At 44.6% G+C, this 24,294-nt stretch overlaps 1 protein-coding gene across 2 annotated transcripts; it reads right to left on the bottom strand.

Moving 5' to 3' along the window:
• Nucleotides 1-372: 372 nt before the first annotated feature.
• On the bottom strand, nucleotides 373-23,850 carry ARRDC4 (arrestin domain containing 4). 2 transcript variants are annotated; one of them, XM_055003023.1, is made up of 8 exons: nucleotides 23,545-23,850; nucleotides 14,663-14,732; nucleotides 13,360-13,507; nucleotides 6,580-6,682; nucleotides 5,649-5,905; nucleotides 4,010-4,172; nucleotides 2,770-2,924; nucleotides 373-2,679 (listed from the first exon to the last, which is right to left on the bottom strand). In XM_055003023.1, the coding sequence occupies exons 1-8, from the start codon at nucleotides 23,828-23,830 to the stop codon at nucleotides 2,623-2,625; spliced, it is 1,239 nt and encodes a 412-aa protein (XP_054858998.1). In that variant the 5' UTR covers nucleotides 23,831-23,850; the 3' UTR covers nucleotides 373-2,622. The 2 variants fall into 2 exon arrangements, with proteins under 2 accessions (XP_054858998.1, XP_054858999.1); XM_055003024.1 differs by lacking the exons at nucleotides 13,360-13,507; nucleotides 14,663-14,732 and having other exon boundaries at nucleotides 23,545-23,577.
• Between the last annotated feature and the right edge of the window lie 444 nt (nucleotides 23,851-24,294).

The raw sequence follows: 24,294 nt of genomic DNA, 5'->3' as shown, positions 1-24,294 counted from the left end.
TTTCTAAAGATCAAACAGTTAATGAGGCTGGTGTTTATCTGGCCCAATTTTGTTTAAGGTTTAATCTTGTCATCTTGAATGCATTGTTTCCTTATGACTCTCCAGGTGAATTTACGTTCGCCTCATCTAGGGGTTGCAGTGTGGTGGACTACATGTTAATCTCACCGGCCCTGAGGGATACGATCAGGGCTTTTTTTCTGGGGAAAGAGGTGGTGGAACTCAGTGGGTTGCCCTCAGAGAAAATGGTCACGGGGCTGGTGGCCCCGCCCCCTGATCTCCAGACAGAGGGGAGTTGAGATTGCCCTCCGCACCGCCTAGTGGCACGGAGGGCAATCTCAACTCCCCTCTGTCTGGAGATCAGAGGGCGGGGCCACCAGCCATGTGACCATTTTTAAGAAGTTCCGGAACTCTGTTCCCCCGCGTTCCCCCTGAAAAAAAGCCCCGGATACGATGAAAGCCTTTGCAATATCAGATCGTACTGAAAGTGACCACTTTCTGTTGACCCTGGTGTTAGACAGTTCTGATATTGCTCCTGGGAGCATTCGCGGGAGTGAAATTGGTGGTAGTGCGTTATCTAAGCTCCCCAGGGTCAAGTGGTCACAGAGGGCAGCAGAAATGACTGCTAATCTACTCATCCCTAACACCTTAGACCAGTTTATGGGTGCATTAGAGGCCACTCCATCAGAGTGGATTCTGCTATATGACAACCTGGTCAATGATCTTGCCGGGATCATGATGTCGTATGCAAAACAGCAAGGGGGCAGCAGGGATGCCACTACACGGGGGTGGTTTGACAGCGAATGCCATAGACAAACACAAAACACCCAAGCTTTGAACAATATTATGTACACATTAATAGAAAAAACTATACAAAAACTATCATGGATATTTAGGATTTTGGCTGCTATCAGCACAACACATGCACAAGAATTTCACTGCTGAATGGCAGAGTGAAGCTCTGTGAGCTAAGGAGGTACTCCCTCCACCAGTAACTGATAGCCACACAAATGACTCCATCACTCTCCATAAATATGGCATTCCATCAGAGGGTGCACAGTTTCTTACTTCTCTCCCCCAGTAAATTAAGTCTCATCACTAGCAGAATGGCCAGATTGACCGGAAACAAATCTACTCCAGAGGAAAGACAGAATGGAAAGTAAACACTGCCTCCCATACCGGGGTGAGCTTACGGAGTTCAACTGATCTATTAATTACTAGCTAGCTGACTCAAATTTGTGCCCCAACTTAACTGGCTTAATTTAAAGCTTATGTGATTACAGTGCAATCCTATGCAGAAATCAGTCCACTCTTGGGCTTAGATTGGAGTAACTCTGTGTAGGACTGCACCATTAATCAACTAAGATTTCTTGAATGTCTTTGAAAAGCAGTTGTGTTTTAGGGTTTCCTGTGATGAATGAAGCAGCCCCAAGCCCTCAGCAGCAAAATCTCACCATGCTGACAGAGGAAGAGAAAGTATATTGCACTAAAACAAGACTTTGCTCAATTCTGAAAACAATAAAGAGACAGCAAAGAGCAATACCCTTAAAAATCAGACTGCTCCTCAGAACATAAGAAAACCATCCCTGACAAATGAATCTTTCAGTACATTCTCTCCACCCAACCCCCAGATCTTCAAATGCAAACCTAAAGCCAAGCTGGGTGTATTTACAACTCTTCTCATTACCTTTTATTGATTAATCTGAGGAACCAAACAGAGGCAAGTCCAAGCCTGCAAAATCACACTTTTTGGTTTCTGATCCCATTTCTAAAGAGAGGTAGGCTTTTAAAAAGGCTTTTAAACCACAAATCTATTGCTGACAACAAGGGGGCCTATATACTCATTCTTCCCAAGTGCTGAGCATAAGCACTCTGGCAAAGTGCTAGTTTTATCTGCAATAAAAGTAGGTATTGAACTAAGCGCTCAACTGGCAATGGCTCAGTTTGGCTGCCCTGATGGATCGCTCACGCCCTGTAGCAAAAGATGCGGGGGCGGGGGGACCTGCATTGTAGTAGAAAAGTTAACAAATTCCCTTTCTGAACAAAGTGCAAAGCGGCTACAAAAATCCAGCTTTATCGCAGAAGCGAACGTATGGCCATTCATATGTAAAAAACTTGTGCCTTCATAATGGTATACAGAATTATCTATCATCCCTCAAAATCAGTATGAATTTAAATAGTACCACTTGACAGATGTCAGATGGGCAAGGTTTGCATGTGCGTTTTTTTTTTAAACAAAGCTTATTTTTGATGCTGAATTAAGTCAGAAATCCAGAGATAACTGCTTACATTCCTTTGATGTGCTGTCTGCACCAATTTAGAGACCTCCTTTTTTTCTTCGACATATTCAGCTTGCCACAGGTAATGACAAGAGTCCGCTTTATCCAGCAACCTGGCCACAGTTGCTGCTTCTGCCAACGAACCGACACCCTCAATCTTCTCTCCCAGCAAAGAGGCACAACGTATTCTGACTTGAGTTCAGTGTCCTTGATACCTGCCTGTTTCTAAGAACGAAAACATTTCTTGTTTATAATTTTTAAAAAGCTGTGTTATAAGCAGAGGCAGTAGGGAAAAAAAAATTAAGACATTCCCCTGGATTAAGAAGCCACTTTCCCCAAGTTCTCATTAGGCCATGAACGAAACTGGTTGACGGTCTTCTACTTCAACAGGATTTGGGTCGACCTGCAAAGAACAACAACAAAACTAAGCACCAGAGATTCTGACATAAATGTATATGACTGTATATGAAGGCGTTCAAGCATTTGCATTTACCTCTGAATATAGAGGAGGGGGCTGAAACCGGAACTCCTGTATGTAGGCAAACATTGGACAACACAGCTGTTCTTCACAGTCAATTGGTTGAGGGTAAGCAGGAATATGCCTTGAGAACTCTTCCTCTGATACAACATCAGCATAATTGGGTGGTGCTATAAATGGAGAAAAAGCACACCGGAGCAAGCTACTTCAGCAGCTATTATGTTTGACCTCTCCCACTGCCCAAATTAAAAATACAAAAGTATTAATGTCTGTATTTCAGATCACCTAAATATAAGCAGGTGCATATAAACCGCATTAGAATCTAAAAGAGGGTGTAACTTGTTATATTAGTATATTTCGGTGACAGGCACTTTATTACGTTGCAATTCCACTCCTTCCAAATCCCATCCAAAAAACGCCCCGGCAAGCTTCCATGGTAGAGTGTGGTTTCAATCCCGAATCTCTCAGGTATTGATCCAACACACACCACAGTGGACACAATCTGGAACCAACACTCCAACCATTAACAACAACACAGAGGCTTCACGAGGAATTTGAATCCAGTAGCAGCCTAAAAAGCAACAATTTGCCAGCGTATAAGTTTTCATGAGTCAAAAAGTACTCCATCAGAACTGAAGAAGGAGACCTTTGTGGATAATAATAATAATAACATTCGATTTATATACCGCCCTTCAGGACAACTTAATGCCCACTCAGAGCAGTTTACAAAGTATGCCATTATTATCCCCACAACAAAACACCCTGTGAGGTGGGTGGGGCTGAGAGAGCTCCGAGAAGCTGTGACTGACCCATGATCACCCAGCTGGCTTCAAGTGGAGGAGTGGGGAATCAAACCCGTCTCTCCAGATTAGAGTCCCACCTCACTTAACCACTACACCAAACTGGATAAGTTGGTAGAAGCAACAGTTGTGGTAGAAGCAACAGTTGTGGTCAGATTGTTGGATAAAGTGGACTCTATCAAGTCTACAAAGAAAGGTCTATAAATTGGTGCGGGCAGCACACTAAAGAATCTAAGCAGTGATCTCTGAATTTGACGTAATTCAGCATCAAAGCTAAAGAGTTTTGCTTCTTTTTTTAACACAAACACCAACTTTGCCCCTCTGACATCCACTGATTGCGCTTTGATTAAAAAAAACCCCCTTTTCTCTGGAAATTATGGTTGGTCTTTAAGACACTACGTAAATCAAATTTCGTTTCACACCACAGACTAACACGGCTATCCACTGGAAATTACCTTCGGGATGTTCTGGCATAGTCAGTGCCAGCCAGCTCATGTCTATACCGAACTGGGTGGTGAGGCTGGAGTTTCTGCTGGAAAATGCTGTGCACGGAATTGTGCCGATCACCAGAGGCAGCTCGAGCATCAGCTTCTTAGCACCAGGAATATGAACGTACACCTGTGAAGGCAAGATTGCAAAGAACGTATTGCGATAGGAAGCGGGAGGGAAATGGAGACGCCCTCATCACAAAACATTTCGTGCCATCAAATTAACCCACAGTTCCACTGGTTCCGGATGGAAGCCTGAGTATTTGGACTCGCAGTAAGGCAGGGTTCCCAAACTGTGGATCAGGACCCAGAAATGGGCCATGATTCTCTTCTGGGTGGGCTGCAAGGCTGGGGAGGACAAGGGAGAGCTGGGAGAGGTGGGACTGGGATGACTGATGGCAGGTTTGGGTTCGCCTTTGAATAAGAAGTAAAATGGCCATAAAGTACAACCTGTTGCTCAGTGATACGGCACATTTACAAAACACTGCAAATAAAATACATTTATTTATTTATGTCATTTATAGTCCACCTTTCTCACTGAGAATCAAGGCGGATTACACAGTGCGAGGTGAGCGCACTCAGAATCAAGGACATTCCAATAAACAATGCCACAGGGTAAATAAATGTAAATTGACAAAGACATAACATTAGCACAAGTCCGATACAAAGTTGAAGAAGTGCTGAAACAGAGCATAAGCAATTCTAGCACTGACATTAGATGACAGAGAACTACCCAGCAGGGTCATATTCAAAGCAACAGGCAGTACATAGGAGCACATACTTAAAGCAACAGATAATATGTAAGGCAACACAGTGGTGAAGTCTATGGTCCCTAAGTCATTAGTGAAGCATCTCTTTGAGATCATCTCCCTACAATACAGCCCTCCTATCTGTGTAATGTCAAATCCAGGGCTTTTTTTCAGGGGGAACGGAGTTCCGGAACCTCTTGAAAATGGTCACGTGGCTGGTGGCCCCACCCCCTGATCTCCAGACAGAGGGGAGCTTAGATTGCCCTCTGTCTGGAGATCAGGGGGCGGGGCCACCAGCCATGTGACCATTTTCTCCAAGGGCAACTCACTGAGTTCCACCACCTCTTTTCCCAGAAAAAAAGCCCTGGCTGTAAGTAATATTATTCCTACTCCCACCTGCTCTTAAAGACTACTAGACAGTTTCAGAAGCACCAGCCTATGGCACTCTTCCTTCTACTATTACCCTCCATTTTCTGTACAATCAATGTCACTATCTCATAGTGATCTTGATATCATCTGTGCTGTTATTGGATTACTTTTCTCCACTTAAGACTTTAGGCTCAATACTAGCATCACCATTATTAGTCACGGGTAAAAGTTGACTCTCTTATGCTTCTGGGTTGGAAGAATAAGTGGGGATAACAATACTGGATAGAGAGAACTGGGACTATTAACTACCAGGCAACGTTCTTCCTCGAACTCAGCCGCACTAGCTCATGGACTGAACGTTATTAGGAACGGACAACGCCGCAAACAGGTATGATGAAAGACAAACAGATACGCACGTACTTTCACTTAGTTGTACCATTAAGGGCACAACCACCTATTTGTTGTTCCCCGTAAAAAGCCATACTCACAGCTAGCGAATATTCCACTCTGATAATACAGCAGTCGAGAATAGAAGGGGTGACAGGCGGAATCTTCAAAGTTTTTCCGTTCCAGGTATCTGTGCTCCCAGAGGCAACGTGGTTCCCCCGCACATTGGCAACCATCTGACGGAAAGTCTTTGTTTTGCCACTTGCTAGGTAGGTCTGCGTTTGGAAAATGGCAGCTTTTGGAACAATTAAACGAGAGGAACAATTCTCGATTTCGGCATAAATTGGTATTGCTTCACCTAGAAGAAAGAAGCCCCAGATTAATTATTAAATTAGACATTATATCGCAGCTTGTGACTCTCAGAGAACTTACGGTTTAAAATATTTACTGCATCTCTTTGATAACTGGAGAATGCGTCTGTTAAGCTTTAGGACACGTGATATAGAGCTGGACATTTAGGAAGCTGGTGTGGAATGACTAAGAAAAGAATTGTGACTCAGGAGGTCACCAATTCAATTGATCTTTAAAAAAAAATATTTGTGCAAAGCAACCCCCCCCCCAAAACACTAAAACATCCCTCCGCCCTACCCCCCAGTGCTGGCAAATCTATACATAAGCTTCTATAAAAAGGTATCTGCACAGCTGATCAAATCTCCAGTGACCAATCAGAAGCCTTGTTGGCCAAAAGACCCACTTAGCTCCACCCACTTTCTAAAAATACTTGGCAGGAGCCAGGAAAGGTGATGAAGGGCACCATGTCACCCACAGGAACCATGCTGTGTCTCCCTCCTCTGGGTGGGGTCTGAAACTGAAATGGGGGGGACAGCTAGGGAGGATTTGCAGGAAAGTTTGAAGACCCCCCCCCTTGCAACTTTTCTTATGCATTTCCCACTGTCTCAGCAAACACTTTGTGCATGTTAACGTAATACCTAGTTCCCTTCTGAATCTAACGAACTGAAGAAAAACACTTACCATTACAGTACCCTTTCCTCTCGATTTTGGCACTCAGAGAGACTGGCCCAGAAGTGAAAAACCAGCAGCCAACCATCTTCTCCTGGCTTTGTATTACAGGCGTCTGCAAAAGGAGACACACGCACTGAAAATAAAGTTCCATAAAAAGAGTAGCAACTTCCATACTTGCAAGTAGTAGCAAGCCATGGATGACCAACATACATCTCAAAGTCAAGGCAAGAGTTGGAAGAGCCGACAACAGCCTTGATCCACCTACACTGTGCAGTCAGTTTATTTATTTTAAATATTTATACCCAGCTCCCTGAACTAAATACATTTACACATCAGCTGTGTAGATCTGCACTTTCTCAGACGTGGTGTATGAGAGAACAACTACACCTTCAGAATTGTAGCTGTCGATAAGTCCTCCATGTAGACTCAAGGTCCATCTACATTCTACAGCACTTTGTTTCCTACACTAGACACCAAGGTACCAGTGAGAAGTCTACAAGCATCTTCTTGTTGCTTCCCACCCCTGCTGATATTCAGAGGTAGCTTGCCTCTGACCACGGAGGTTCCATTTAGCCATTTAAGGACTTACCCTTTATGAATTTGCCTCGTTAATTCCCTTTTCCAAGTCATCACTACATCTTGTGTCAGTTAATTACATACGTTAATTATGTGTTATGCGAAGTGGTAATTTAATTTGTCTCTCCTGAATTTAATTTGTCTGTCCCGAATTTCTCTGCCCATCCAGCTCATGGCTTCTATCATTCAGGGAGATGAAGAGGAAGTTCTCTATGTCCACTTTCTTCAAGCCATGCGTAATGTTTTATGTCTGTTCCATTCTTCCTTAGTAGTATTTTTACTGAAAGGCCCCGGATGTTTGATTATCGTATGTGTTAATCTGTCATAGCAAAATAAAACAAAAGTCCAGTGGCACTTTAGAAACTAACAACATCCTCAGAGGAAGATGCTTCAAGCCTTTGACCGCTTTAGTTGCCTTTTTTTAAATTGTTTTTCCCGTTGTACAACATGGTTTCTCGAGACCGAGCAATCAGAACTCCACAAAGTATTCTGATGCAACATCAAAATAGACGCATACAAAGCTATTATTGCAACTGGCAGGTTTATTTTCTATCCCTTTCCTCTAATCTCTAGCTTAAAAGCCCCTCCCCTCCCCGCATTGCTGCACAAAAGCAATGTTTTAGTTGAATTATCCACCACAATCTCTTTCCCACAGAGTCACGATGCCCATCCATGTATAGAGGGTTTGGATTTTGGCCTCGGCACGAGTCACTTTCTTCGTGTCCCCTGCTGCAGTAACATGACATCCTGGGCCAACAACTCGTACCAGATGTTCACAGCAATTATTTCGATGACATGTTCCGTGTGCTCAAAGTAACTAGGTGCTGTACAAAAACCCCATACTCTCCATAGTCTTTGCTCTTATCCTAAGCATTTGCTGAAGCACCACTAAACAGAGTTGCTCTAGTCTAAGCCCATTGAAATCGATGGTCTTAGACTAGTGTAACTCTTTTTAGGATTGTGTTGTAAGACAGTTATGTATGGAAAAACTTCTCCACTCAGCAGCTGAGAGGCAGGAAGCAACAGCAACTGCTATGCCCGGTAAGACATCCATCGCTCTCCCCTTCCGTTCTCTACAGGCATCCCAGATTCTTCCACTCTCGTCTCCATGAAAGAGCCTCAGCAGACAACTGAGGCGATTTTCAAAGAGGAAGCTTTATATTTTACATCCTTTAAGGCTCTATTGGGAAAGTAAACCTCCAAAAAAAGCAACCTTCAAAAAAAGCAACGGTCATCTCTAGGCTAGATTACTGTAACTCACTCTATGCGGTGCTGCCTTTGAGTCTGACCCGGAGATTACAGCTGGTACAAAATGCAGCGGCGCGTGTTATTATGAGAGTGCCAAATAAGGCACATATAACACCATTCTTACGCGAGCTGCATTGGTTTCCAGTGGAGTACCGGATCAGATTCAAGGTTCTGGTATTGACCTATAAGGCCCTGTGTGGACTGGGACCAGCGTATCTACGGGACTGTCTCCCCCATATATTCCCCAGAGGACACTCCGATCAGGGGACAAACAGCTGTTGGTGGTCCCTGGCCCCAAGGAGGCCCACCTAGCCTCGGTCCTGGTGGAATGCTCTGTCTGCTGAAATCAGGGCCTGGTAGGACTTGCTATCTTTTCGCCGGGCCTGCAAGACAGAGTTGTTCCGCCAGGCATATGGCTGAGGCTGGGCCTCCGCCAACCTGGAAAAAAGGGGTGTATAAAACCCTCCCTGTGAAGGCTGTCCACCATCTTGTTTTAAATGTGTTGTTTTTAATGAATATGAATTTTTTATTGTATTTTAATTGTATTTTTAATATGTTGGTATCCGCCCTGACCCCGCTTGCGGGGAGGGCGGAATACAAATTCGAATAAATAAAATAATAAATAAATAAATAAATGCACAAATGGACCAGGTTTTACAGTTTTATGAAATGCCACCTTCCGCTATGCTACCACCTGAAATATCCCTACCAAGGGAATCAATGAATACTTTACAGATTATTTATTATTATTTACTTTATTAATATCCTGCCTTTTCGCCCACTGGGGACTCGAGAGGCTCACACTGTTCTCCACCCCTCCATTTTTTCCTCACAACAACCCCGTGAGGTAGGTTAGACTGAGAGGGTGTGACTGGCCCAAGGTGACCCAGTGATATTTCATGGCCGAGTGGGGATTTGAATCTGAGTATCCCAGATCCTAATCTGACACTCTAGCTAGCACGCTGGGCTGGCTCTCAATTTATGAGATAACCTAGAAGATAATCAAAAGCATTTGAATTTTATCTTGAATGAACAAGAACTTACAAAACATGCCCTGTGATCCTAGATTCTGTACATTTTTGCATAAAGCTGTGTTTATACAATTGCACGTCATTGCCCAAGATTTACTATTCTGGCTTTGTGGTCCTTGAAGTCCTATTTATGTGGACTGTTATCCACGTGTTGCACTTTTCTATACAGCTTTTCTATACTTTTCTGACCCTCAGCTGGGATCCAAAGGGGACTGTGTGGTATGTCCTGTCTGTCCCTCCCAGCAATGTCCCCTCATGCATTATGGGCGGCTGCTTCAGGAACTCCCCTAACCTTTGGGGATTCATTTTCAGAGTGCCATTTCCAAAAGGTGGAGGATAAAAATCCATAACGTGTTGCCCTCTGAATCCTGGGCACAATGCCAGTGTGGTCCAAAAAGGATATTCTTTGAGAAAGTAGCCTCAATCGGGCTGCTTTCCGTATTATTTTGAAAACTGTGATAAAAGTCAAGTGTTAGTTTAGCCTCGAAAACAAAACAAAACATATCCTGCAACCCTTTCACCAGAGCAAATTAATTATTCGCCAAGAAGATAAGACACGCTTGAGCAACCAGTTTGTCCACAGCAATTTTTCTAGGGCTCAATTAACCACATTTCAGAGAACAAGGTCAACTAATATTTTCAATTACTATTGAAAAAGTGATAGGTAGCAGGGCTAGGACACGCATTAAGAAGCAAAACTTCGCATTTTGTTTCCACTAAACTTACTTAAGAAAGCTCGGTCATCAAGTGATCCGAGGAGGCATCTTACAAATAGTCACATAATCATTTCTTGCAACAAGCCGGAGAAAGGACCTACTTAATTGCTTTCTGGGTCCTTCTCCTGTATCAAATTGGGGAGACGCTATCTAAAATGTGAAACAGAAAATAAAAACGATTGTGTACAACTTAAGTTACTTTTACAGTGCAATCCTATGCAGAGTTACTCCAGTCTAAGCCCATTGAGATCAATGAGCTTAGACTGGAGTAATTCAGCATAGGATTGCTCTGTTAAACTATAAAACCAAAGCTAGTAAAATTTGACAGAGCCAGAAAGGACCCAACAGGTAATTTAAGCCCGTCACCCATTTTACGCCTATACTCAGCCCTTCCTATGTCTAGCATATCTGAGAAGTCCCACAGAAAGTTTCTAGCAGTTTATTTTTCCCTAATATTTTTTTAAACCTACTCTTTTTGGCGGGTTGCCACGATGCTATTTTATGCACTGTGAATATCTGAGTTAAATGCAGAGTTACTCTACTGGATATAACGAACACCCATAACAAAAAAACTGGCACACATTCCCACTAAGCCAAGCAGAAAAACATGTTGCATGTTTCAATAATCATTAAGAGAGCTGGGTCAGAATCCAAACAATTGTAAAACCAGTTCCAAGTGCTTAAAGAAACTTTGAACTTGTGCTTCTCCAACAGTCCACTTGCAAACCACTTTTGAAACACGGAGAGTCGCAAAGCTAATTGGCAAAACGGGATTCAGGGGAGAGGCAGTCGGCTGCCCCAAATTGAATTCAATGAACATGTCAAAGTCTTTGGTCACATCTACGGAATTTTTTTGGATTCCAGAACCTGTTCTGGAACAATGTTGTACTTGGCCCACTTTATGCACTGAAGAAACATCAGCTTGTTTGAGACTTTACTTTGGATTCCTGTGCAGTTATTGTGCATTTGTTGATTTGGATTCAATCATACACTGAAGCATGATGGCGAATCAAAACAAATTCATGTCTGAGTGTTCACAGCTATTACCCGACATTACTATAAGCTTATCGCTCACGTGCTACCTGGTCACCCCTGGTAATTAGAAATTATCCTAATTGGCAACTTAAGAGTATCTGATTTGCAAAACATTTTCCAGCACGAGTAAAGAGAAAAGGAGAGTCCAACTGCAGATCTCAGTTCACTGCTCCATGAACGTTAGTCGGCTGCTATCTCATGCTAGGAGCCTCCTGCTATGTCCTGCAAAGGGCTCTACCGTTTGCCATTTTGAGCCAATCAAGTTCTGCTAAATGAAGATACAGTTTGTGGATTGTGGGCTTTCAGACTGGGGAGTGTTCTGCTCATTCTTTTCATGTTTCCTTTGTCTTGAGGCAGTGATATGAGAAAGGTGTAAGAGAATGCTAAGGAAGCTGGCTTTTGCTAAAGAAGCAGCAACTCCATTAAAAATAGCATGGAAACTGCTTTTGTATGAAGTCTGCCAAGAAAACGTCGTGATGCGACGTCCCCCCATGGGTCAGTAATGACTCAGTGCTTGCACGGGGGACTACCTTTACCTTTTCTATAGCTTAAGTAAAAGTGAAACACTTCGCTAAGGCTCAGAGAACATCTGTTATTTCACACATCCTTTGACCGAGTTCTAGCAGTAAAAAAAGGTCTGGGCTTGGTTTTAGCAAATCTCCATTCAGACTTAAAGGAATGGGACAAGCATGGATGTCACTCCCAAACATAGATCCAGAGGAGTTAGCCATGTTAGTCTGTAGTAGCAAAATCGAAAAGAGTCCAGTAGCACCTTTAAGACTAACCAACTTTACTGTAGCATAAGCCTTCGAGAATCACAGTACATGGATGTACAAATTTAACGTAGCTGTTTTTGTCAAAACTGGCACTTAATGTGCTTTGTCAGTGAGAAACAGCAACTACACATTAGAGATTCCTCCCACTCCGTGTGAAAAGTGGCTTTTAAAATTCTATATTGGTAAGCAGACTGCAAAAAAATTTTCTGGAGTCTAAAAACTTACCCACATGGCCAAAGCACAGAACAGACCTAAACATCAAGTTCTGCTGAAGATCTGACAAGGCCACACTCATTCACACAGACTCATATGCAAACGAGCATGCTCTCTTTTTACACCAGTAAATGAGCCGTCTAAGCTGATGGTTCAAAGGAACAGAGGAAAAGGCTAGTAGGGAAAACATTACTGACTGCTGAAGATACAGCCGTGCTGCACCAAGGTAAGATAAAAAGTTAAGTGATCCAAGTTTGTCCCAAGAAGCCTAATAAAAATAAAATTAAAATAATCAGATTTAACTATTTAACCCTCGCCACCATGAGAATGCAAAGAGTCCAGTTTCTTTGCTTCCACCATATTTTTTTCGGCAACATCTCGCCTGATCTTGTTCTCTACAATACAGCATTTCCAACTCAACAGCACCAAAAAAAAATTAAATAACTGAAGGCAATCCGAGGGAGGTCCATCCAGGCGTATATGCACTTAATATTGGAAAATGGCATGCAAAAATAAAAAGATACATAACAATGGCTACAGCTTAAATTATAGACTGGGAGTGATTAATGGCTCTCTCTAATTATTGTTTCATAGCTCACTGTTACCAAAGGGGGGAAGTGCTTAGAGCTCTTGTGCCTTATAAATGTTGTTAGTCTGGTCAAACCAGGGCTTTTTTTCAGCTGGGACGCGGTGGAACGGAGCTCCGGAACCTCTTGAAAATGGTCACATGGCCAGTGGCCCCGCCCCCTGATCTCCAGGCAGAGGGGAGTTTAGATTGCCCTCCGCACCGCCGAGTGGCGCAGAGGGCAATCTAAACTCCCCTCTGTCTGGAGATCAAGGGGCGGGGCCACCAGCCATGTGACCATTTTCTCTGAGGGCAACCCACTGAGTTCCACCACCTTTCCCAGAAAAAAAGCCCTGAGTCAAACTATACACTTTTCAGCTTCTGTGGTTGTCTATTGGGGCAATCCTGCTCCAACTTTTCTGGCAGGAGCAGGTGGGCCAGCCCGGGATGAAAATCAATAGTATTTTAAAAAGTTCCTCCCTGCAATTCACACAACCCAAGGCTATTTATAGAGAAAGCTTAGAAGGGAGTTTCCAGTCGCTGAGAAATCAGAAAAGCGGCAGACCAAAATATGAGACGGGGTTATGGTTGGGGGAAAATGGCAGAAGTGTAACTGGAGCTGCCCTTACCAGCAAGGATGGTGAATTGACATCGATGTGGTTGATAACCTGGAACTCTCTCTTCACAGTCTGATCGGGGGCCACTGGCCTCTCCAGGGTGGCTCTCACGCAGTAGTGAATGCTGCCGTACTTTCCTGTGAAAGAGGTCGCCAGCGGTCTGAACACAAGTCAGAGAAATTCCCATTTACAAAATCTGGCATGTTTCTTAAGACACAGAACACACAGCTGTTTACCCGCCATCTTGCTACAAACGACACCCTGAGGGAAATAATAACTAGCCAGGCACTTTTATGAGGTGGTGGGTCATGACTGACAGGGCTTGTGATGCGTGGTATGCATTCCATGCCTGTGAATCGTTTATGCAGAGCACTGTTCGGCTTCCTGCACGGCTCAGGTGTCATTAAAATAGTTTGTAGCCCTTGAGATTGTGGTGCATTAAAAGGACTGGGCAAAAGCTTCTACTGGCGAGGGGATGCAGCTGCCTTCCTTCTTCATACTGTCTGTCTGCTTACACACAAGGCCATGTTTTCTTTCCATGGAACCCTCTATGCAAAAAAAAACCACCATTCAGAGTTCTGAAAAGCTATAAACTATGCTATATGAATCTTTTATTTATATCCCAATTGAAGCAGCTCATACTATCTTCGCCTTCTACCAGTTAGAACTACTCTCAGCTCAAGGGGGACAGAAGATACCACCCACAAAGGGTTTCCCACTATTGGCGTTGCTTTGTTCCATTCTGTACATCTCCCCCCCCCCCCAAGAAATGTGAAAAACAGGAGCCCTGCTTGTCACAGTCTATAAGAACCAGGATAAAGGACTCCTAAAGCTCAAATCTTTCTCCCAGAAGCATTCCTCTATTGGCGAATAAAGCACTTTTTCAAATTCAGATATGAAGCAAAGCAATCAAAATTAACGATGAGATAGAATTTGGATTTGGGGGAACTAAATACAATCCATTCTGGTCACATCTGTCCATTGTTTTTAAATAATGTTTCCCCATCACGTGCTTTTAAAAAACATTTTTATAACGGAAATAGGATTGTATTATAACAGAATTGTTCAAGAGGACACTTTCATAAAAGGGACAGGATTGTAGTTTACAGCATGTATTATCTTGTTTTTATTTCAGTGTTTTCCAGTGTTTACAATCTTGTTACATTGCTTATTACATATCTTACACTGTTTTTATTTCACTAGTTTTAGATTTTGTAATCCGCCTTCAGTCACAGTAAGACAGCGGCCTATAAAGCACATAAATAGAATGCTTGCAGTTAAAATCAATATCCCGAACTGTATGGACTTCACTTACTGCTGGGGGAGTTGAAAGCTGAAAGGGAATTCATGTTTTCCAGCTTCTAACAGGATTAAACCCTCATCACCTGCAGGAGAAAGAAAAGGCTGTTTTATTGACTGAACCCACAAGTCTCAACAGCGGCAGAAGTAGAGATGGGAATTAATAGCACATTTGCTTGTGGGTTCACACAGGCTTCAATGTATGGTCAACAGCTGCCATTGAATTAAAGGTAGCTAATGGTTGAAGAAGGCAGATTACAGTTTTAGGGAGCTGGAACTGATTTGGACACCATGAGAACTTAAATCTATTAACCCACAGTCCTCTTTGTTCCAAATATAAGACATCTGCAAGCTTGCTTTCCAGACGCCAAAGTGATATGAAAAGGGCACGTTGTGAACAGTAAGTCCTCTTCAACTATGAATAAAACCATCAAGCCTCTCCCACTTGAAAAAAAATGTCAATCTGATTCCTTAGTTAATGAATGGACGAACTTAATGGTCTCACAACAAAAACCTCTTTATTATGGAGCAAGAAAGAGCAGGTAAGAACCAAACATTTCAGTGACAGCCATTACAAACTGGAAATATACAAAGTGGAAATGAGAGCTGGTGCCCTGAACTATCCCCTATTGTTTTAGACAGGAGCCAACTTTGCCACATTCCTTCTCCGCTTATTTCAAACCTTCATAAATGCCAGGATAGTCCAACGGTGACGAGACGAATTCCTCCTACAATTCATTGCCCTGGCTATTTGCGGCACACCAGCATAACACCATGGCTTGCAAGACTGCATTGGTCCAACATGCGACTCTTTACATTCCAGGCTTTGTACAGGGGAGCATAAGATTATGTTTAAGGTAAACATAGTCCCCTGTGTGCCAGGTTTCTTCCACCAGCAACTGATCCACTAACAGTGCAATCCTGTGTGGAATTACTCCATTCTAAAAGTAAAGATAGTGCAAGCACCGAGTCATTACTGGCCCATGGGGGGACGTCGCATCACAACGTTTTCTTGGCAGACTTTTTGTTACGGGGTGGTTTGCCGTTGCCTTCCCCAGTCATCTACACTTTACCCCCAGGAAACTGGGTACTCATTTTACTGACCTTGGAAGGATGGAAAGGCTGAGTCAACCTTGAGTTGGCTATCTGAACCCGGCTTCCGCCAGGATCGAACTCAGGTCGTGAGCAGAGCTTGGGCTGCAGTACTGCCGCTTACCACTCTGCGCCACGGGGCTCATATGCGATTATGTTTAACTCATGAACATTTACAATAAAGCACGGCAGGGTCATTAACAGGGCATTTCCAAGTCCTCGCACACCCAGAGCAGGCAGCGTTCTTGCTGCTGAAGTCTGACCTCATGTACTTGCTGGTGGATGCCATACAAAGGCTTTCTAAAAACAGTTCTTAAACCGTGTGTACATTCTTAGATAAGGAGAAAAAAAAAGACTTAAGTGGAGATACTATGTACCGATATTGGCTGCAAACACGATCACAGTCTTTAGATCCCTAGAAAGAACGTTTTTTTTAAAAAGCATCTCACTGCTGGTGAAGGACAAGTAGCTTCTGAGCTGCTATGAAATAGAAATCACGCTGCCAAAGTCACACCATAATGTCCCGACCCATGGTTTCATACTCAGTGCTATGGGCTGCCATTTTTTAAAAGCTTGATGCGCTTCTTAGAAGCTTGCAGACAGCAATTTCCACAGCACCTGAAAGAGGAATGGGACTGGCAATCCCACCGGTTTGCTTGGACTAGAAACAATTAGAGCAGCCGTCGTGGATCCTGTGCATAGAAGCATCTATATACTTAGTTCCAGGGCTCATTTCGAGGGGGAACATACAGGAACGCAGTTCTGGCAGTTCCCCAAAGAGGTCACATGACAGGTGGCCCTGCCCACCTGACTCTCAGCCATTTTGGACCTATTTTGGCCTGGATTGGGGCCAAAACAGCCTGGATCCGGCCTCTGATGGGTGGTGGATCACTCTCCCGCTCAACAGCGGACCAATCCTGACCATTTTGGGCCCCTTTTTGGCCATTTTCAGCCTTTTTGCCATTTTGGGCCCAATTTCGGTCCTGAATGGCCAGGATTGGGTCTAAAACAGCCAGGATAGGTGATGTCAGGGAGTGTGGCATATGCAAATCAATTATGCTTATGACACACTTCCGGTGTTGGCAAGGGGTGTGGCATATGCTAATGAGCTCCTCCAGCTCTTTTTCTATGAAATGACCCCTGCTTAGCTCCTTAATTACTGTACAGAATAGCAGCATTACACACCTTGATCTAGAGTGCAGGAAGCTGATCAGAAATCAACAACAGGAGGAATGGAGGGTAAAAGCTTTGGAGTTTGCGTCAATGCCAAAACTTACTTCACCGATGAGAGAAAAGACATTAGCGACATTTGTGGCTGAATGGAAACCGTTTTCAGACTTTTTACATGAAATAAATAATAATGATTTGATGATATCTGGATTTATGGATTAAGAAACAGGAACAATAGAAAAAAGAGGGCTCTTATGTTTAACACAGAATAAGCGAGACTTTGAAAACAATATATATTTGTTGCGGAGAAAACTGGAACTCATTTTGTAGTTTTGCTTTAGTCTTTCCCTTTCCCTATCTTTTTAAACTGTATTTTCCTGTATTAGTTATTTGTCTAGTTTGTTTATATGAATTGTTAGCGTGTCATTAGAATGTTGTGTTTTTTAAAAAATCAACAATTTCCTCAACATCCCCACCCCCCACCCCAAACACAGTAAATTGCTGCTGAATTACTAATGATCTAAACTGTAGGATTTGTATCACTTGTTCGCTCAGTACCAACGAAACACTTCTACGCAGTCCTTAGCACATACCTCAGGGACCTGTTATTTGGGCTACACCTTGTCATACCAGTCACAGAAGCTCTAAGCTGAAAGCTCAAATTTTGGGTCCTCATTCTGAGGGACTGTTGCATTATTCCCCATCCTTCAACGAAAGCTTGTAGGATGAATGCAGCCTTCTGAATAAATGCCGCGTGAGCAACGGTCGGTTTTGCTTCAGAAGAGGCAAGTATCTGGGAAACTAGTAGCAACTTCAAGGCAGCACTGCTGGTGTTCCAAGGAACCTCAGGATAAGCAATGATGCATCTTCCAGCTTTAAAAAAAGATTAGACAGAGCCATGGAGGAGAGGTCTATCAGTGGCTACTAGCCATGGTGACTAAAGGGAACCTCTACATTCAGAGCCAGCGAGCCTCTGAATACCTGTGCCAGGAGGCAATTTCAGGGGAAGGCCTCTACCTCTAAGCCCTGTCGTTGGCCCTCCACAGCAATTAGTTGGCCATTGCGCAAGACAGGATGTTGGACTAGATGGACCGCTCGTCTGATCCAGCAGGGCTCTTCTTATGCGCCACAAGTGCAAACAAGTGTCAGATACCTCCCCGTGTCCTCTGCTGTGGCTAGACACCAGCAGTAACTGAACCTGCAAGAGTTCTTAGGGGTACAAATCTCACTGCTACTAATGGCCTTGCTGTCAAACTCTTAGCCAGGGCCTCATCATATGAACGTGATCTCATGGGGGGAGACAATATTCTATGCTGCTACTCCTAAAATAAATCAAGTAAGTCTCGCAAATAACCCCCTTTCAGAAGGCCCTATCATCCTTTCCACCACTGCAATACAGTAAAAACTGAAGCATCATACAGACTCAAAGTGCTACAGAAACAAAGGCAAACAGAACTTGCAAGAAGGTAGTGTATGCACAGATGCAAAACTGAGCAGGAAGCAAAGCCAGAGAAAAGATTCTGGAGAGTCCCATCTGAAGTGGTTTCAGGTGTTAAAAGCTCACTCTGGTTTTATAGCTGGCACTTAACACATAAACATCTAACACAACGAAGACTGTAGGACACTTAGCAAAATTAAAACTGCTATTAATGAATGATGTCACACACACTCATTTGGACTGGCTTCTACTGGTTAGAAGTATTTTAAATCAAAGTATATTATATGCCTGCTATTTTCTCTTCTTTGGTTGTATTGTTTCATCTCCGAAAACAAACCTTGACAATAACGCGTGGCCCATCAATTCAAAAGCAGCCCTACACACAACCATCTACCAGAAACTTGAAGAACGTGCTTTTTCTCCCTGACTGGTACTGGAAAAACGAGATTAGAGAACCTGGCAAGCCACAGTACTAAGCTGAGGGACTGTGAGGATTCTGGTGGGTTGCCGGGAGAACAAGCCCATTCTAATTATGGCTATCCCAAGCTCAACAGGACGGGCATTTTTGCCACCTGCATTTCCTTCTGTCTTTTCAGGGCAAAACTGTGGCTCAGAAGTAGAACATCTGCTTTGCATGGAGATAGTTCCAGGTCCAACCCCCAGAATCTCCAGCTCAAAATGGGTTGGGCAGCAGGTGATGGGAAAGACATGAGATCCAGGAAGAGCCACTGTCAGTCACAGAATATACCACACCTGCGGCTTGTAGAATCCGCAGGGAATGTGCAAAGGAGTAACATTTGGTTTTACCCTTAATCCTGAAAGCCCACAGTTTTGTATTTATATTGTTAAGTTTTTATACAATTATTTTTTATAAAGTGGTGTATTTTGCATATGATACTCACTTATGTTTTCACAAGCTTGTATTGGTTATTAACTGTAAATAAACCTACCTTGTACCTTGAATATACCACACACTGACAGACCAATTGTCCTGACTCCGTGTAAGGCAACTTCATGAGTTCAAACAGCAGCAGTTTGCTCCCACACCGACCAGTTTTGAACAGTCTTGCCCACTTTTCTAGTGGGGATTAAACAATTATTTTTTTTGTCCCCCCCAGCAAGAAGTGGTAGGCTATTCCATGTTATCTCACACTGAGTAGGGCTATGTGCAATCTCTGAAAATACACTCAACGATTTTTTATCTAAGAAAAACTTAGTTTCAACTTTTTTTAAACCTTTCCTCTACAAATATCCCAGGGCAAACTACATCTTCTTGGATTTCCCAGCAGTAGTTTAACGCCAAACTATTGCTACTCATGTATGAACCAGACAGAACTAGAGAGGTATCCAGTCCTAGTTCCATCACACTCTTAGCAGGAACACAGCCTAGAACTAATCTATAGCTAAGCCCCTTCAAATGCTTCTTTCCCTTTGCTCTAGGAGCCTATCACATGCCTCAAACTGTGGTTATATGTTGAGGAGTAAGGAAGAATTAATTCCATACATGTGAAAAGCCATATTATGATGCAATGTTAACTCACATGATATTCAAGAACTAGGACTGCCAGCTTCTTTTCTGTTTAGCTCACTCATCTTATTAGATGCATAACAGGCAGAGATTCAGTATTTGACGTTTCCTCCATGACGTCATTGTTATGCTGAAAAAAGCTTAAGGTTGCAGCTATAGAAGGATAGGATCCCATGGAGCAAGTACTACGTGATGCTAAATTCTGCCCAGCTCAGAGATGAGGTCATGAAGGAATTTCAGAAGGAAAGCACATTCAACAGAACAATTAATAGAGGAGTACTGGCGTAAGTTTTCAGGTGTGTGATATGGCCTCCTAAAATGGTACCATACCTACTCATACAGATATATATGTCAATAGAAAAAAGTTTCTTCTGCTGAATTTCTACTTGATTAAGGGAGCTGAAACCATACCCCAGGAATTCACAAAAAACAAATCACTAGCAACCTTAAATAGAACTAAGCATAATTTTAATGCTTTGCCAATGACCATGCCCACCATGAAACCACACAAGCATGGCTTTAGCTATGGCATAGTGGTTAAAGTGTTGAACTAGAAGCTGAGAGACCCAGGTTCAAATCCCCACTCTGCCAGGAGGCTTGCTGGGTGACCTCGGGACAGTCACATCCTCTCAGCCTAACCTACCTCACAGGACTGTTGTGGGATAAATGGAAGCTAGGAGAATGATGTGAGCCACTTTAGGTCCCCGTTGGAGAGAAAGGTGGTAAAGTAAGTAAACTGGTCCCTTATTATCTCTGACTCTTTCTCAATTCCAGCCAGGATCCTCCAACCCCAATCTCGAATCACACAAAGGACATTCGACACTCAACATCAAGGGCCTACCTGAAAACACTGGTTCCTTTCATGTCTCCCTGGGAATATTAAGAATTTCTGAATTTTCTGCAAACAACTAAGTACTCCAACAGCCATTTGTTCCAGCCTAGCCGAAGCCTCCCTCCCACCTCTAAACCCTGCCTTATTCTTCTCTCTAATCCTGAAATTTACTCAAATACGTTCTCCCCCAAATCCTTAATTACACCATTCCCTCCTCCCAAGTCACCTTCATTCTTTATCCAAGACAATCCTCTCTCCATTCCCTTCTTTGAAGCCGCCCAAGCCATTCCTCTGCTCATCCACAAGCTCTTTTTAACTGGAGATGCCGGGAACTGAACTTGGAACCTTTTGCAAGCAAAGCAGGCACTCTCCCACTGAGCAACGGCCCTTTTCATAAACACTTTATTGTAAAACATAGTTTAAACATACGGAGCTGCCATATAGCAAGTCAGATGCACTGATCTATCTCACTCAGTACTGTCTACTCTGACAGGGAGCTGGTCTTCAGGGTCTCAGGTAGAAAAAGTTCTCTCTACACCGGCCACCTGAGATCATTTAATTGGAGAAACTGTAAGTATACAGTATACAGTGTGCAAATAAGGTGTTTTGTCACTGAGACAAGTCTCCACACTGCAACACAAGGTACGAGGGCAGCAGAACATCACAGCTGCACCAGCAAACGAACTAAGTAACCTTCACACAGCTTGGAACCTTATACTCTCTAAGGCTACCATTGGGGACAGATCTTTCCCAGCTCCCTCTGCTTGAAGACACCAGAAACTAAACCTGGAATCTTCTGCATACAAGGCAGGCGCCCTCCAACAAACACTGTATTACGGAGTAAAACACTGTATTACTTGGCCACAAGCCCAAGACTCTTTAACTAGAGATGCTGAAGGTATGAGCCTGGGACCTTGCACTTGCAACCCAGATTCTCTCTTACTGAAGTTACCACCCTTCACATAAACACTGTACCGTAAAAAGCAGTTTAAACATACAAAGCTGCCTTGCACCAGGTAATCTAGCTGAGTATGAAAGCAGTTCTTCAGGGTCCCAGGCAGAGAAAAATCTCTCAGCACCTGCTTCGGGACACGGTGAGGACTGAACCTGGAGTTTTTTGCGTGAAGTGCAAGTGGCCCTACTACTCAGCCATGGCTCTTCCCCAAAACAGTACAAATGAAGCTGCCCTGAGCCCTCAAGCGGAAGATTCTAGGCCAGCAGGACCTTAAAGACCAACCCGAATTCCAGGGGATAAGCATTCTAGAGCTCCCTTCATTAGGACCGTACCACCAAGGGACAGGCTTGCCTATTCTGACTGGCAGTAGCTCTCCAGTGTTTCAGGTTTGCACCTTTCAAAGCAAACCAGGGTCTCAGGAAGAAATACTTTATATCACCCATCGACAGATCTTTTTAACTGGATATGCCAGGGATTGAACCGGGGACCTTCAGCGTGCACAGCAAATGTCTTCTCCACTGAGCCACAGCCCCATGCATGCTGTAGAAACACCATTTAAATGCATGAAACCACCTTATAACAAAAACCACACCATGAGTCCACCTAATTCTGTATTGTCTGCTCCCACCGGCAAGGTCTCAGGAGGAGAAAAGCCTCAGCAACCCAGCAACCGCTCCTTGAAGAGCTGGGGACAGAACCTGGGACCTTCTGCATGCAAACCACTGAGAGCTAAGCTATAACAGAAGAATTACAGGAGGATGTACACATGCAGGGAGTTGCAATGTTAGCTGGGAAGCTGAGTTTTGAAAGAGATCGGAAGGCTTTGTCAATTTCCCCTTTCTACAGAGCCAGGGAGATCACTGCTCAGATGGTTTGTTAATTTCCTCTTTTCCTCTGGAAGGCTGTCAGTTTCACCTCCCCTTCTAAGAGGCAAAGAGGAAGCCACTGCTAAACAAGACTGCATTCTACTGAGTCAGACCCACGGTCCATAAAAGTCAGTATCAGCCTCTCTGATTGCTAGCAGCTCTGCAGTTTCTCAGGCTTTTCCTTTTAACTGGAAATGCTAGGAATTGAATCCGGAGACTTTTGACAAGCAAAGGAGGTACTATACCACAGAGACATGCCCCATCCTTAAACAAAGCTGCCTTTTACTGAGTCAGTCCTTCAGTCCATCAAGGACAGTATCGCCAACTCAGACTGGCAGCAGCTGTCTAGTTTCTCAGGCTCAAGTCTTTCCCATCACAACTGTTTAACTGGAGGCACTGGGGATTGAAGCTGGGGATCTTCAGCATTTAAAGGAAGTCCTTAAACAAAGCTGCTTTATATGGAGTCTGACCCTTGACCCATCAAAGACAGCACTGGCTTCTCTAACTGGCAGCAGCTCTCCAGTCTCTCAGGTTAAAGTCTTTCCCATCACAACCTTTTAATTGGAGGTGCTGGGAATTGAACCTGGGGACCTTTAGCATGCAAAGCTGGTGCTTTACCACTGAAACCTGCCCTGTCCTTAAAACAAATCCACTTTATACAGAGTCAGACTCTTGAGCCATCAAGGTCAGCGTTGCCCACTCTGACTAGAAGCAGCTGTCCAGTTTCTCAGGCTCAAGTCTTTCCCATCATGGCCTCTTAACTGGAGATACTGGGGAATAAACCTTTTAACTGGGGATGTTCCGCATTCAAAGCAGGTCCTTAAACAAAGCTGCTTTAGAGGGAGCCGGACCCTTGGTCCATCACGGTCTGCATCGCCCACTCTGACCGGCAGCGGCTCTCCAGATTCTTCGGGCTTCCCCATTCCCTGCCCTTTCATCGGAGGCGCCGGGGATCGAACCAGGGCCCTTCCCCACCCAAAGCAGCGCCCGCCCGCCCGCCTCGGCGCCCCTCCTCACCCGCCTGCCTGAGCAGCTCCTGCCGGACGTCCAGGTAGGGCACCTCGGCCTCCAGGCCCCCCGCGGCGTCGGCAGGGGAGGAAGCGGCGGCGGCGGCGGCTCCTTCGCTCCAGGCGGCCCGCGCGCGGCCGGCGGCGTCGAGGCGGAGGGCGCGGACGGGCAGCGGCGCCGCCAGCTCCAGCTCCACCCGCCCGCACACCGCCTCGCCCGCGGCGAACGCGCCGCCCGCCGCCTCCCGCAGCGCCACGGACAGCGCCGTCACCGGCGACGCGGCCACCGCCGCCATCCCGCCTCAGCCGGACCGTCCCGGCGGCGGCAGCCAGCGGGGCCGCGGAGGGGACGGCGCAGGCACCGCCCACCCCTCCTCCGCGCGCCGCCCATTGGCCCAGGGGGACCGGCCCGGCGGCGTGATTGCGGCACCTCCTCCAATCGCTGAGGCGGAGGGGGCGCGTGGACACGGCCGCGATTGGGCGCCCGGCGGCAAGCTCTGGGGCCGGCGGCCAATCGGAAGGAGGGGTAGGCCATGTGCACGGGGCGTGTGGATAAACAGGCGGGCGGGGCGGGATGGAAGGAAGGGCGGGGAGGGTGATGAAGTGACCTGTGAATCCCCAAAGTTTACAGGCTCGAAAATGTCGCTCTTTGAGGCGGTGCTGGCCTCGAACTTTGGTCTTTCTCTGTTAAAAAAAAATGTATGGAGAACATTTATGGGGGTTAACCCAAATGCTACGAAATGTGCAAGTTTTTGAGTTT

This window comes from Eublepharis macularius, chromosome 18 (genome assembly GCF_028583425.1).
Source record: "Eublepharis macularius isolate TG4126 chromosome 18, MPM_Emac_v1.0, whole genome shotgun sequence".
Classification (NCBI taxonomy): domain Eukaryota; kingdom Metazoa; phylum Chordata; class Lepidosauria; order Squamata; family Eublepharidae; genus Eublepharis; species Eublepharis macularius.
This window is presented reverse-complemented; position numbering and strand designations above follow the sequence as displayed.

What these genes read in the sequence shown, in the direction of transcription:
- ARRDC4 (XM_055003023.1), bottom strand. Translation starts at nt 23,830, where the DNA reads ATGGCGGCGGTGGCCGCGTCGCCGGTGACGGCGCTGTCCGTGGCGCTG. An exon ending in AGCTTTCAACTCCCCCAGCA is followed by an intron (nt 13,508 to 14,662) that starts GTAAGTGAAGTC and finishes ACTTGTGTTCAG; the next exon opens with ACCGCTGGCGACCTCTTTCA. An exon ending in CCCCTCCTCTATATTCAGAG is followed by an intron (nt 2,680 to 2,769) that starts GTAAATGCAAAT and finishes TGTTCTTTGCAG; the next exon opens with GTCGACCCAAATCCTGTTGA.